The sequence below is a fragment of the Notechis scutatus genome, chromosome 2 (assembly GCF_049901735.1).
Source record: "Notechis scutatus isolate UNSWTSFEM ecotype Mainland chromosome 2, rNotScu1.2, whole genome shotgun sequence".
Lineage (NCBI taxonomy): Eukaryota > Metazoa > Chordata > Lepidosauria > Squamata > Elapidae > Notechis > Notechis scutatus.
This window is the reverse complement of record NC_142010.1, coordinates 1,906,238-1,921,304: the sequence shown is the minus strand read 5'-3', so window position 1 is coordinate 1,921,304 and position 15,067 is coordinate 1,906,238. Positions and strand designations below refer to the sequence as shown.

General features: G+C 39.1%; 2 protein-coding genes across 2 annotated transcripts in view; both read right to left on the bottom strand.

Moving 5' to 3' along the window:
- Positions 1 to 15,067, bottom strand: part of LOC113426308 (uncharacterized) — a 532,245-nt gene that overhangs the window by 305,564 nt on the left and 211,614 nt on the right. The window lies entirely within an intron of this gene.
- LOC113426299 (vomeronasal type-2 receptor 26-like) lies at positions 50 to 13,577 on the bottom strand. Its single transcript, XM_087958819.1, has 3 exons — positions 13,503 to 13,577; positions 1,385 to 1,511; positions 50 to 951 (listed from the first exon to the last, which is right to left on the bottom strand). The coding sequence occupies exons 1-3, from the start codon at positions 13,560 to 13,562 to the stop codon at positions 50 to 52; spliced, it is 1,089 nt and encodes a 362-aa protein (XP_087814945.1). The 5' UTR covers positions 13,563 to 13,577.

The window sequence follows — 15,067 nt, the reverse complement described above, 5'->3', positions numbered from 1 at the left end:
TTTATACTGCATGTAAACTGAACAAAAATAAACACCAACACAAGGAGCTTTAATGAGTTTTCATCATCAGATGTTCCTTGGTGTTCATGTCAGGTCTCAGTGTAATAATGTAGCATTTGGGGATAAAAATGCAGCCCAGTAAACCCAGGCTGGAGGCCAGGAGGGAGAAGATCTGCACGGCTACCATGTATTTCCCTTTGGTGCTCAGGTAGGTGGGGACAAAGGAGATCCACACACTACAAAAAACCAACATGCTGAAGGTGATCAGTTTGGCTTCATTGAAGGTCCCTGGAAGATTTCGAGCCAGAAATGCCACCAAGAAACAGATGGCAGCCAGAAAACCCATGTAGCCAAGGGCAGTGTAGAACATAGCAACTGAACCTTCATTGCACTGCAGCAGGATGTGGTCTGGCTGGGAATGAAAGTCAGAATCTGGGAACGGGGGAAAGATTCCCAGCCATGTCATAGAGATGCCTACTTGAATACCAGAGCAGGATAAAACAATCGAGTGGGCCAGACCCTTCCCCAGCCATTTCCTCATCCTGCTTCCTGGCTTTGTAGCCAGGAAAGCTACCACCACCATTATAGTCTTGGCCAACAAGGAAGATACGGCAACAGAGAAAACAATACTGAAAATGGTTTGTCGAAGGAGACAGGTCATTTTCATGGGGCGACCGATGAATAGAAAGGAGGTCAAGAAAGAAAACAGGAGTGAAACCAGGAGGACGTAGGTGAGTTCACGGTTGTTGGCTTTGACTATGGGAGTGTCTCGGTATTTAATGAAGATTCCTAGAATAAAGGCAGTGGTTAGGGACAAAGCAATGGCAAAGAAAGTCAGGATGAGTCCCAATGATTCTTCATAGGATAAGAAACTTATGCTTTTGGGGATACACTGATCCCGCTTCTTATTGGAATACTGGTCATCTGGACACTTTTCACAATGGGCTGCATCTGGAAAAAAAATTGGTTAGCGTGTATCTCTTTCTGCTGCTGTATCAATTAGAAATCAATTAGTTTATTTTTAAGCAATAATATAATATTTCTGCCCAGGGATATTCATATGATACAACATTAGTTAAAATAATCAACAGCCTTTTTAAAGGCCGAACATGAATGTGATTATCAGCTCTCAAAACTTGTCCTCTTTCCCAAAACCAAGCACGAAACCAAGCACCTCAATAGAAAGCAGCAACCTTTCATTATTTATTTTAATGCTCACATCATCGTAAAAAATTCAGTGATAGTGCTCAATCTTTGAAATGTTTGTGGATGCCTTCAAGATGTGTAATGTTCTTTATTGCTTCTTGATCAAATACCCAAAAAAGCAATAGAGAATTTTGATTGTCTCCTGATGTATTGTTGTTTTTGAAGCCACCTATTGTACCTTCTTGCCCAGAAAATGTTCCTTCCATACACAGAGAACAGTTGTAGCAGCAAACTGGGGCTCCCTTTCTCACAAGCATGACATAACCCGGGGAGCAACTCTCTGTACATCTTGAATAAGGCACCGTCTAAGCATAAACCAAAAGATTAATCAGGGCAATATATGAATTAGAGGCAATATATAAAGGGACGTGGTGGCTCAGTGGCTAAGACGCTGAGCTTGTCTATCAGAAGTTTGGCAGTTTGGCGTTTTGAATCCCTAGCACCATGTAATGGATTGAGCTCCTGTTACTTGTCCCAGCTTCTGCCAACCTAGCAGTTCAAAAGCATGTAAAAATGCAAGTAGAAAAATAGGGACCACTTTGATGAGAAGGTACCAGCGTTCTGTGCCCCTTTAGCATTTAGTCATGCCATCCATATGACCATGGAGATGTCTTCAGAAAGTGCTGGCTCTTCAGCTTTGAAATGGAGATGAGCACTGCCCCCTAGATCCAGAAACGACTAGCAACTACGTGCAAGGGGAACCTTTACTTTTAAAATTAAACCACAAGATTAGTATGAATTATAAGGCTTACTGAAATCAACTGGCTTCCAAAAGTCAGGAGCACATTGAACAAAATCAGTCATGAAGTGGTGGCATGAACTTTAATTACTCTATTTGCAAGGGGCAAATGAAGGGTCATTCTCCTCTATCAATCTCCATTTTAGATCCCAAAATAGACTTGTTGCCTTATTCTTCTTTCCAAAGGAAAGTAGTTCCATTGCAAAATGGGTTTCTCATTAGGGCATGTATGAGAATGCTATAACTAGTATATATTCTTTCTCCATCTTATCTTTCTCAGGAAACCTTCAAAATCTAGCTTTCTCTAAAGTCCCTATCTTTATGTCCTACAACTGGTCATTGTTTCATCATATGTAAATGGCTTTTTTTAGCTGCCCTCATTTCCCTCTCCACCTTCTTAATAATATCTTCCTCTTATGCAATTCAGTGGGCTAAACCCTTCCTATTCTGGATTTTTTCCCAAAAGTGCTTTTTCAAAATACAACTGATCTTTGTTTTCCCTTGAAGATGTTTCACTTCTCATTCCAGAAGCTTCTTCAATTCTGACTGAATGGTGGAGTATGGAAGGATTTATATTCCTTGCAAGTCATCTGGTCGTTAGGAGTCTTTCTGAAAGTTGTTGAGGCCCCTTGGAATTTATCTGTGCCCTCAGAGTCACGTGAATAGTGCAAATGGGTGTGGAACCTTCCTGCAATTGCTGAATCTATATCCTGTTTACAAGACAGTCTTTTCACAGTTCCAAATCCTTCCATCCTTCACCATTCAGTCAGAACAGAAGAAGCTTCTTCGGTGAGAAGTGAAATGTCTTCAAGGGAAAACAAAGTCCTGAAAAAGCACCTTTGGCACAACCATGACCTGGATGACTGACAATCTCCATAGACATTCTGGATTTTCTGTTACTGAACAAAACATAATTTGATATACTATAATCTATGGCAACATATTCCTGTTAAATAATGTAGATTGCAAATACTGCAATATAATGCAGCAGGTTCCAGTGTGTGATAGATAATTGTAAGACCTCTAAAGTAAAATGATATCTAATACATTAATGATGCTTTAAATTCTCTTAGTTGGAAATTATCTCAGTTGGTCTCAATAAGAATTATTTCTGAGCAGAAAATTTACACATATGAAGATAAATAGAAGAGCAAAATCCAAGCAGCTTCAACTACTTTGTTAAATAAAGTTGGCCATTGGATGGCACTTTGATTGACAGAGATCTTGACTTCCGATGAGGATTGGCTTTCTACACTCCCAATTTTCACCCCCGCATCTGATTTGTTCCAAACTGATGTCCAGTGCATGATATCAAAGTCACCAACAGGAACTCCATATTCATCAAAAGAAATCCCATCTCTGGAAATATTACAATGTTGGAAGTTCCTCAGGAACCTATGAAGCTGCCGGAACATAGAAAAAACTATTACAATTTGAGCCTTTATTCCATGTTTTTCTTGCTTTATTTTGGATTGGAGGTACTCTGAATAATTCAACCTCTTCAAATCATCAAACTTGCAGGCAAAACTAAGCTGGCAGGAATAGGCAACACCCCAGAAGACAAATTCAAAATCCAAAAAGATCTTGACAAATTGAACCAATTGAAATTCAACATAGATAAAAGTAAGGTTTTCCACTGAGCAAGAAAAACCAATAGTATAGGTTACAGACTATGTGAAACTTGGCTTAATGTCAGTAACTGTGAGAAAGATCTTGGAGTCTTAGTGGACAATCACTTAAATATGAGCCAACAATGTGTGGCAGCAGACAAAAATGCCAATGCAATCCTAGGCCGCATTAACAGAGGGATAGAATCAAGATCACATGAGGTTCTAATATCGCTTTACAAAGCCTTAGTAAGACCACATTTAGAATACTGCATCCAGTTCTGCTCATCAACACGATATAAAAAAGCTATTGGAAACTCTGGAAAGACTGCAGAGATGAGCAACATGAAATGATTAGGGGGCTGGAGGCTAAAACGTACCAAGAACAGTTACAGGAATTTGGTATGCCTAATCTAAGGAAAAGAAGAACTGGGGAGACATGAGATCACTTTTATAACATTTGAGGGGCAGTCAAAATATTTCCTAAAGCACCAATAGGCAAGACAAGAAACAATGGTTGAAAAGTAACGAAGGAGAGAAGCAACCTACAACTAAGAGGAATTTCTGAGCAGTGAGAGCAATCAACCAATGGAATAGCTTGCCTTCAAAAGTTGTGAGTGCTCCACCACTGGAGTCTTTCAAAAAGAGACCTGGGCAACCATTAGTCTGAAATGGTATAGGGCGAGGGTCTTCAAACTTGGCAAGTTTAAGACTTGTGGACTTCAACTCCCAGAATTCCTGAGCTAACATGACTGGAGGAGGAATTCTGGAAGTTGAAGTCCACAAATCTTAAATCTGACATGTTTGAAGACCCCTGGTATAGGATGTCCTGCTCGATTAGTGGGTTGGACTAGGAAACCTCTGAGGTCCTTTCAAACTCTATTATTATATGTTTTGTGTTCCATGTTTTGCTGCTTCACCATCACAGCCCATCTGAGGCAACACCATTTGTAGATATGGGAAACCTTGTCATGGGAGAAGATGGAGAATACAATTTTACCATCAGTCCTGATCAAGATGAAGTTAGCCGAGTTTAACTTTGGGCTAGGAAAGTAACAAAAATTGCACAGCAATGTTATCTCTTTCACAGAGTAGTTATGGAAGCGTATCCATTAGTTCAGGAGATGTGTGGATGAACCTTTTGTTGCCCCCAGAAGATACTTTGGTTTATACCTTTTTGCTATGTTACAAATTTTTATCCAGCAAATTCCAATTTTAATCCAGAACAAACGACCCAGCTGAACTTCTTCACTTGGAGACTACATCACTTTGTGAATACAATAAAGGGTTTAGGATTGCTGAACTATTTTGATGATTGTTTAATTTTGAAAATTATCTTTTGTCAGCATAGAGCTCTTTCTGTCACAAAAGCATCCCAAACTAGCACATTTCTTTAACTTTGGAAGATTTTTCTCTATTATGTCTCTCTAACTCACTGTCAAGATTCCAAGTAATACTCCCATTAGCAAACAGGACTCTGAGTCAAGCAGGTTCCTCAAATATCAGTTTTATTGGACATATCATATAGGCATAGGCTGGTGAAACCTGAGTCTAAATGTTCCCATAGTTTTCAGTTAATTAAAATTTTCCTCTCCTTTCCAAGCAAACAGTCACATAGTCCAATCAAGGTGTCATCCGGTTGCCTGGTGATTTCACTCATCCTCCCTCCAGTCATCAGCGGGAATGTCCTTGGTTCCCAGGAGAAAGTATTTTGTTTTGGCTACAAAATCCCAGCTATTTCTCTTCCCCCCTCCCTATCCCTCAGCTCTTGTGTGGCAACACTAAAGCATCAAAACGACCTTAGTTGACAGGCAGCCCCCCCTTAAACAAAGGAGACCTTCTGCAAAGGAAATAAAATATAGAGAGGTTACTCAAAGTTCACACTAACTTCCCCCTCCACCCCCTGGAGGTTCACACTAACCTCCCCTTCCACCCCCTTAGGCTTTGGGGGGGGGGTACTCATCATAGAACTGCTTAACCACCCTGTCTGCCTTTACATCCCAGCTCTTGACCCAGATAGTCTCAGATAGTGGGTACCACTTCCATTGCACTAGGTACTGTAAGCAACCCCTATGTAATCTAGAATCTAGGATTTTCTTTACCTCATAATGTGTTTCTCCTTGCACTACTATTGGTTTTGGAGCTGCCCGATCTAGTGGCCTGATATGGGAGGCTACCACTGGCTTTAACAAGCTGCTGTGAAAAACCGGATCCACTTTGCCTAACAAGCGAGGGAGTCTAAGTTCTACTGAAACAGGGTTGATCACTGTCACTATGGGGAAAGGTCCTATGAACTTCGGTCCTATAAACATTTAGAGTTGGTTTAATGTCAGTGTCAGGATTCCAGCAGTTACCCTCATTTAAATCATGAGTCTCGAGCCAAACTTCCAAAACTTAAAAAGGATTTATTGGGAGTTAACATATCCAGCACTGCCTGGGTGTAGCCAACTCTGAGACACATAATTCATTGTCACACTTGGCCCTGGTTTTCCCCCACCCCCTGGATGTATCATAATTCCTGTTCTCCAATGGAACACATCCATAGCCAAGAGTCATCAATCATGTTCTCTAGTTAGATTTTTGCGCGGCAGAAACTTCAGTCACTTAGTTACTACCTTTGAAAACATTTACGGAATGCACTTTCAGTTTGCCATCTGCGGCACTGCCTTTCTGTTGGCAACTCTGAAAAAACCATAGAAATATTTTATGAGTTGATATTTAGGGTTCCAAGTAATAGGCCCATAGCAAACAGGACTCTGAGGCAAGCAGTTTCCTCAAATATAAGTTTTATTGGACATATCATATAGGCATAGGCTGGTGAAATCTGACTCTAAGTGCTCCCATAGTTATCAGTTATTTAAAGTTTTCCTCCCCTTTTCAAAAAAATCAGTCATATGGTCCAACCTAGGTGTGATCCAGTTGCCTGGTGACTTCACTCATCCTCTCTTCGGCCATCGATGGGAATGTCCTTGGTTCCCAGGAGAAAATATTTTGTTTTGGCTACAAAACCTCAGTTATCTCTATTCCCCCTTCCTATTCCTCAACTCTAGTGTGGCAACCCTGAAGCGTCAAAATGGCCTGGGTTAGGTCAGCTTCAGGGTTGACACTCACTCTCAAATACCACAAACTGGGAAACTGCTCTTTGGAATATCTCACCCCTTTTGACATCTGATTTAATATTAAGGAATTGGAAGGGGAGAATCAATGGAACCTCAAAGGAGAAGACTTACCTGCCATGGCTGTACAATCTGGGGTGGTTGATGGTATCCAATTTGCATTCTCCTCTTTCTCCATTGGGAAGAAGAGGCAGCACTGAGGACCCAGGCCACAATTTGAATTATTTGGGAAATACTGGAGGAATCCTGAGACAGGATTCTTGCAATCACATCATGGGGCGGGATTTCCCAATTCTCTTTTTCTCTGCATTTTTTCCAAATTTTCTTAGATAACAGAGGACTTGAATAAGAACATTGGAATGCTTCCTTTCCATACAATACGACCATAGATGCATAGGATGTAAAGCCATAATATTGTGTCCTTCTCTTTGTCTGGATGAGGAAGGAAAATAAAGCATGTTTATTTTGGAGATCAACCCAGAGATCAAAAATACTTACACTTAAAGCTGTCAAAGTTGTGGCAATCCACACCCTTCCCACCAGGGACGTATTAGTCCTATCAATTATTTGTATTATTGCTGCTAACATTCCTGAGGCCTGATCATCCACTTGGCATACTATAATTTTTATTTGACTCTTGATAAGAGAATAGAACATTTTCCTTTTTTCTTGCATGAGAGTTTCTCCAGCACTTGTCTGCATATTTGCTTCTGGGACAGTTCCTGAGAGGACAATGCAAATCCCATTTTTTAGAGCAAGAACTTCCAAGCGTCTTTTGAATTTTTCTCCTCTTTCAGAGAAAGGAGGCCAATCCACGTCCATTGGAACTGCAGGAGCAGCTGGGCAATCGCTGAGTAAGGAGGTTCTTGGTTTGGGGTCATCCGATATGAAAAAAGGAAATGATGGTTTTGCTCAGCCACCTGGTTGATGACACTGTAGTTGATCTAAGATAAAAGAGAAGGTACATTTTTTAATGATGCCTTCTTGTGCTTTGGAAAATAAATTGATCTCCTCCTCAAAGTGGCAGCCTCTCAAATACTGGAATACTGCTATACACTCAAGAAAACAGATAACAGATAATCAGAGTTGGAAGACACCCTGTAGGTCATCTAGTCCACACACACCCCCCAAGCGGGAGACCCTACACCATTTCTGACAAATGGGTTAGGGTTAGGGTTAGGTAAAGTCTCAAGTGATGGCGCTCCCACAACTTCCGAGGGCAAGCTGTTCCATTGGTTAATTGTTCTCACTGTCAGAAAGTTTCTCCTGGAAGAAGGCAGAGCCTCCTCACTGACAGACTGTAGATCGCATCTCTCTGCGGCTATGGTCTGTGCTCTTTCATTGGAGATCCCCAATCATTATGATTAGGGGCTGAAGCTGCCTTGGAGGGGTGGTGGAGTAAGGGGAAGCCACAAGCCAGGTTGGGGGGAGCCACATCTCCCCTCCTGGGCTTGGTCTTTTCCCCCTAAAGACGACTGCAGCGGTGGTTTAAAATGGCCACCCCGAAGAGGAGGACTCAGCTGGATTAAGATTTGTGCAGGAGGGAAGAAAGAGGTGGATAACATCTGAACCAGGACAATTGGGTGATACAACTAAACAAAAATACCCCGGAATTAAGGTAACATGGAATTTTTAAGAAAAGAAAAGTGGGCGGCGAAATTACAAAGGGATAGGAAAAAAAATAAGAAAGTATTTCTGATAGCTAAGCAGGGCTTTGCACTGGGAAAGGAAGAAGCCGGAACTAAATTGGACTAAAATATTTTGGCAATAAACAGGCATAAAATAAAGCTGGACTTAAGATTGTCAAAAAATAATAATAATAAAGTTTACAAATTGGAGACTGGACTGTGTTGGAATATTGAGGTTCGAAAAACCCTAAATAAAACAATAGGGGGAAAAGGTGAAGACTTTGTATAATGGAGAGTGCCACCTTTTGACAAAAACTTGAGCTCAATCATCCTGTTTCTGAATGTTGTGTGGATATAATATTAAAGAAATATTGAAACAAAGTAAGAATCTTAGAAAGTGAAAGCAGAACTAAAATAAAGAAAAAAGCAAGGAAAGACTGACTGTGGGATTGATTGATGTTTTTGGTATAGACCCTGGGCTGGAATAATTGAGGACTTTAGAAAATTGAAAGAAGAAAGAAGGAAAGTAAAAGTGTTTTTTTTGTGGACTTTAACAATCATAAAATACAAGAGTGTGTAATGATGATATCTCTTCGGGAATTAAAAATGGAACTTAAAAATGAGAATTTAAAAATGAGAGAATTACTACAGGAAAGAGGCGAATCACTTTGTTCTGTGTTATAAAAAAATGGAAATTGCGATTGAAGAACAAGAAGAAAAAGCTTCAGAGGAGGAGGAGTCAACTCAAGGAGAAGACATTTTAAATAGACAATTAACACAAAGAACGCTGCAAAGAAGTGGGGAAAGAAGGAAGGTTAAAAAGTTGAGACTTAAGAAGGCAATCAAAAGGGGGAATACCTGTGAAGTTGGGAAAGACAGAAAGACCCAGCAGAAAAGGGGAAAGGAAGATATTAAGAAAGAGAGGGATATAAACTGGAATGAGAAAAGATATGGGGAAAAGAGGGGGAGGAGAAGCAGTAAGAAACAGGCGCATGAAATAAAGAAATACAGAAATAGTAAAATGTTGAAAAGAAATTGTTTTTCAGAGATAATGGTTGATGAATTAAAAAGGGGATTCTGCAAGGTGACAAGGGGTAATAAGAGTATTTCTGCAATTAAAAATATTTAGAAAATAGGGTAATATAGATATTAATAACTCTTATTAAAAATTAAGGGGGGGAAATATGCTGCGGAATCCAAATGAAAAGATGTAATGATTATTATTGTAACTTCTTAAAAATAATGGTTTATTGGGAATCAAGATGAGGGAATAAAGGTATATTTTAACTACTGAGGTGTCACACTCAAAGCAGTAAAAGGGGGAAAAGTTATACTTGTTTTTTTTCTTTAGTGTTAAAACTTGTATTAATTTAGAATTTATAAAAAGAATGTGTAATGGAAAGGGAATATGACAGACTAAAGAACCAACTAAATTAATAAGTCAATATAGACTATTAAAAGCAAGGAGAGACATTGGCAACCTATTATTATTATTATCATCATTATTATTATTAGGCAAACACATATTGTTTATCTTTATTTTTAAAATAAATATTAAAGGATTATATTTGAAATAATTGAAATGAAACAAAAAGATGTTTAATGAAAGAGGCTAGAATTAATGCGTTTGTTTCTCTCCTTACTGAAAATTTGGAATGGAAAAGGTAATAATAGAATTAAATATGCATATATGAATGTATAATTGCTGTCATATTTGTATGTAAAGGTGATGACCCGGAAATATGTTGTCCACTAAAAAGAGATTTTTGTTTTTAATGTGAAAAACTGAATAAAATTTGTTAAAAAAGAAAGAAAGAAAGTTTCTCCTTATTTCCAGGTTAAATCTCTCCTTGTTCAGTTTCCATCCATTATTTCTTGTCTGGCCTACAGGTGATTTAGAAAATAGAAAAGCATGGAATATCTTTTTAAACTGACAAACATATTAATTTCTCATAGATTATTGCTGCTTATATTTCATATGTTGGGCTTGAAATATTGTTTGTTACATCTCCTCCCTAGCAATTGTTTAACATTGGTGTATTATTTCATTGTCTTCATTCATATCATTGATTTCAAATATTTCTATATAAACTCTTTAATTGCCTGAATTTATTTCAGACATTTGAAATGCAGGAATCAGTTTAATAACCTCACTTTAAAAACAAACCCCAAAACAACTGGCATTGTGCCAAGCAGTTCAAAATAGGAAAGAATATTATGACATATTTTATTCTGTCTTGTACTCTAGAGAAAGTATTGAAAAGCTGCTTTCTGGAGGTGCCCTCTAGCTATCTTGACCTATTCATTTTTTTGTTCATTTTTTTTCTTTTGAATTTTTTACTTCAGTCTCAAGATTACAAAAATGAGGAATTCCTCACTGTGAGAGTTATTAGGAGTTGGAACAGCCTGTCTCCTGGAGCTCCATTGCTAGATATTTTCAAGGAAAAATTAGACAGTAATTTGTCTGTAGTGGTCTGACATTCCTCCTCTATGTAAGGAGCTGGACTTTTTATTCTATGATTCTGCAGAAAAAAAAATCTTTTTTGTATTGGTCACTAAATTTTCAAAATGTTTAAAAGTCACTGATCCAACCCTCGTACGTTTGATGACAAAGTCTTGCTTTTCAAAAGTCATCATTTTCAAAATTCCCAATGGTCACACCAAGGCCTTTTCTACTACCAGAGGCCTGCTGGCCACATGGCCCGAAGCCAAACTCTTTTACCCAGAAGCTGGCAAAAATGTTTTCCTTAGATTTCACATTCTTATAGCTTCACCACCATTTGAATAAAACACTTCAGCTTCTCTTCCAGTGGGCCAGCCTCTTCTGGAGCTCTGGAGATCTTCAAAAAAATAAGCAATCCATGGGAAATGAGATGTAGGATGGAAACGGATCCAGGAGGCTAACAAAGCAGACCCAGTGCCTGTGGAGACCCAGAGCAGGATGTGGGGCAGGGGGAGGAACTATGGGGGCCCCAAGGGATTGTAAGTGAGTTTGAGGTATCAGGAGAGGTTTTGGGTGGCCTCTTCCAACAATAGGCTCTGCATGGGCTTCCCTACTCTGAGATCCCTCATTTGCATTTAACAACCTGTGCATTCAATTAGCAATTGCATTGGGCAAATCAGGGAGGGATCACATTTATTTAATTTGATTCAATCAAACGGATCCTCAAGTTACGAATATATATACACACACATATATACAATGCATATGCATACAGACAGACACACACACACATATATATATACACATATATACACATACACATACAGATACACATACAGATACACATATACCAATACAATGAATATACACACATATGTGTGTGTGTGTGTGTGTGTGTGTGTGTGTGTGTGTGGTATATACATACATATGTGTGTGCAGGTCTTGGTGTGTTCGGGTCTTTTCCCATGTAAGATTGAGAGTATCTTCATGATGTTTCGATGAGGTCCCACTCGCCATCTTCAGGCTGGTGCTTTCGGCTTCGTGCTTGTGCAAGCAAAGCATGATCGGAGCTGCCATCTTTCTATAAATACTGGTGGGGAGGTGTGGTGTGCTGGCTCTGTTGTAAGCGGACTGGTTGGCTCTGTTGTTATTTCTTGATTGGTTGATGGAGTTGATGTTTGCAGATTGGTTGGCTTTTTCATAAGAACCTGCATGGCTGAGGTACTGGTTGTGTGTCTATCAGCCTCCTATTGTTGTAACGACCTGGGTAATGGGCTGTGTGATGACCTTCTGAATTCTATTGTTGTGGCATCCTGGGTCTTGTGCTGTAATCTCCTGGGTCATTGCTGTGTTGCAACATCATGAGGTTTTGTGGTGTAACCTCCTGAGTTCCATGATGTGATACCCTGAGCAGATGGCTGTGATGTGATGTTCCGGGTTTTGGTTTGGCTCCGAGTTTGAGGTCTGGCTATGTGTTTATGGCATGTGTCAGTTTGCTTAGTTTGGGGGTCAGGTTGTGTGGCACCTTATGATGCAGCCATGGTCTGGTTTCAGGACGGTGGTTGCCTTTTGTCTATGGAATGGGTTTGGGTTTGAGTCTGGTGAAGGAGATTGGCGGTGGCATCATGTGTTGTTTCGGGTCCGGTGTTGGTTTTCGTGGTTGGGACTCATGTGTTGATAAGGGCTAGCTTCCAGATGTCTGGTAGTGGGAGGTTTCGTCCCATTTATTCATGTTATGGGGTTGTTTCTCTATTTCGATGGCTTTCCTGATTATGCTCTTGTTGAAGTGTTCAGTATTGGAGATAAATTTGGTTCCCTCAAAATTAATTTCATGTCCTGTGGCTTTAAGGTGCTGGAAAAGGGAGGAAGTATTTTCTTCCTTTCTGACTGCATTCTTGTGTTCTGCGATGTGTGCACTTATTCTCCTGTTGGTCTGTCCAATGTATGTGGCTGGACAATTGTTGCATGGTATTTCATAAACTCCTTGGTTTTCTAGTTGGATCTTGTCCTTGGGGTTTTTTAGGATGTTGGCTATTTTTTGGTCAGTGCTGAAGGCTGTCCTGATATTGTCTTTGTGGAGAATTTTGCTGATTTTATCTGTGGTGCCTTTGATGTAGGGGAGGAGGGTGATACCATTGTCCTGTTCTGTGTCTCTGTTTTTTGGGGGTGTCTCTCTTAGGAGATGTGTGTGTGTGTATATATATATACATGTATGTGTTTACACATACACACACACATACACACACAAATAAGTGGGGCTCAGTGGCTAAGACAATGAGCTTGTCGATCAGAAAGGTCAGCAGTTCAGCAGTTGGAATCCGTAGTGCCACATAATGGAGTAAACTCCTGTTACTTGTCCCAGCTTCTGCCAACTTAGCAGTTCAAAAGCATGTAAAAATGCGAGTAGAAAAATAGGGACCACTTTGGTGGGAAGGTAACAGCCTTCAGCATTTATTCATGCTGGCCATATGATCACGGAGATGTCTTTGGACAGTGCTGGCTCTTCAGCTTTGCAATGGAGATGAGCACCACCCCCTAGAGACAGAAACCACTAGCACGTATGTGAGAGAAGAACCTTTACCTTTACCTTATATACATATGTATGTATACACACACACACACTTTGTGAATTAAAAATTCTTTCAGCTCTTCTAATATTTACTCTCTGACTTTCAATTTATTTGGAAAAATATATACAAGTGCTGCCTTCTAGGCAAATCTGAACAATTTACAATACAGAATTAATTTCATTTGGCTTTATACCTGTGGAATTTTATAGATGCTCAAGACATTGGAAATATGATCAAAGAGTTCAGAATCCATCTCTTCAAGAATCGCCAGCAAGTTCTTTTGTCTTCCACATCTGTAGTTTGGAACATTCTCCTGTCCCATAGACAGCACATCCAGCATGGCCTCATATGTCATTCTTGCACTGAAAAAGTTCTGATAGATGTTGTAGCCCAGGGTGATGTTGGGTAAGAGTTGTGAATTCTGGTTGACTTCATGAACAGCCAACAAGAAGGGCAGAATGTGGTAGAAGGTGTTCTCACTGCAACATAAGAAATTTCATCATCTTGTTTTGCTCTATGTCAACGATTTATGTGATCAACTTAAAAGCAATTGCGTTCTTTTTGCCAATGACATAAAATTATTCTATTCTACAGATAATTCTGTTGTGCAAAGGAATCACGACTATGTGTCTGAATGGTCATTTATTTGGCAACTACAAATTTCGATTTATAAATGCTATGTCATACATATTGGTAAACATAACCAGAATGTCAAGTATAAGCTAGGTGGCATTGATCTAGCAAATGACCCTCACCTTATTAAGGACCTAGGTGTATTTATCTCTGATTATTTATGCTCCAAAGCTCACCGTAACAGCATTGCTAAAAAAAGGCATTAAGAGTTGTAAACTTAATTTTATGAAGCTTTTTTTCCTGAAACATTGTATTGCTAATTAGAGCTTATAAAACTTATGCTAGACCAATCTTAGAGTGTTGTTCAACTGTTTGGAATCCCCACCATATATCTGACATCAGTATAATCAAGCGGATTCAGAAGTATTTCACGAGAAACTCTTGCACTCTTCTGTACACAGTAGAATTCCTTTTGCTATGAGGCTCGAAATTCTCTGTTTGGATAACTTAGAACTGTGTCACTTATGGTCAGACCTAGATATTGCATACAAAAATTATATGTAGTAATGTTTTACTTCTAACTGACTTTTTCTGTTTTAATCTCAATAATAGGCACGCAAACAACCACTTTAAATTCAACGTAAATTATTTTAAACTTGACTGTAAAGAAATATGATTCCTGTAATGGGGTTGTCAAAGTCTGGAATGCCCTACCTGATTCGGTTGTCTAAGCTACAAATTTTCACAGTTTCAGTCACAAATTGACTTCTGTGGACCTTACATCATATTTAAGTGGTCAGTAGAGGGGGCCATGCATAAGTGCACTAAACGTCCCTGTCATTGTATTTTTTATTCTCTTATTCTTGTTCTTGTTTTTGTTTGACAAATTCAAATAAATAAATAAATAAATCTTCAGTTTGAATTTTCATGAAAGCATGTCATGTTTACTGTAGCTTTATATCTATATAGTGCAATGCCAAAAAGATAATCAGATACTCATTACTCAATTAAACTATTCCATTTATTTGGACTTTGCAGGTGATAAAACATTTTTGAAATTTCTATGAGAAATTCAACCACTAGAAGCTTCTTGCCAAAAGAAATATCAGAGAGAGATAGCAAGCTCATTATGTACGGATGAAAGGAATCCTATCAAAACCACCAGAACTGATTCTGCCAATACAT

What these genes read in the sequence shown, in the direction of transcription:
- LOC113426299 (XM_087958819.1), bottom strand. Translation starts at nt 13,562, where the DNA reads ATGGATTCTGAACTCTTTGATCATATTTCCAATGTCTTGAGCATCTAT. An exon ending in GCATCTATAAAATTCCACAG is followed by an intron (nt 1,512 to 13,502) that starts GTATAAAGCCAA and finishes GTTTATGCTTAG; the next exon opens with ACGGTGCCTTATTCAAGATG. An exon ending in AACATTTTCTGGGCAAGAAG is followed by an intron (nt 952 to 1,384) that starts GTACAATAGGTG and finishes TTTTTTTTCCAG; the next exon opens with ATGCAGCCCATTGTGAAAAG.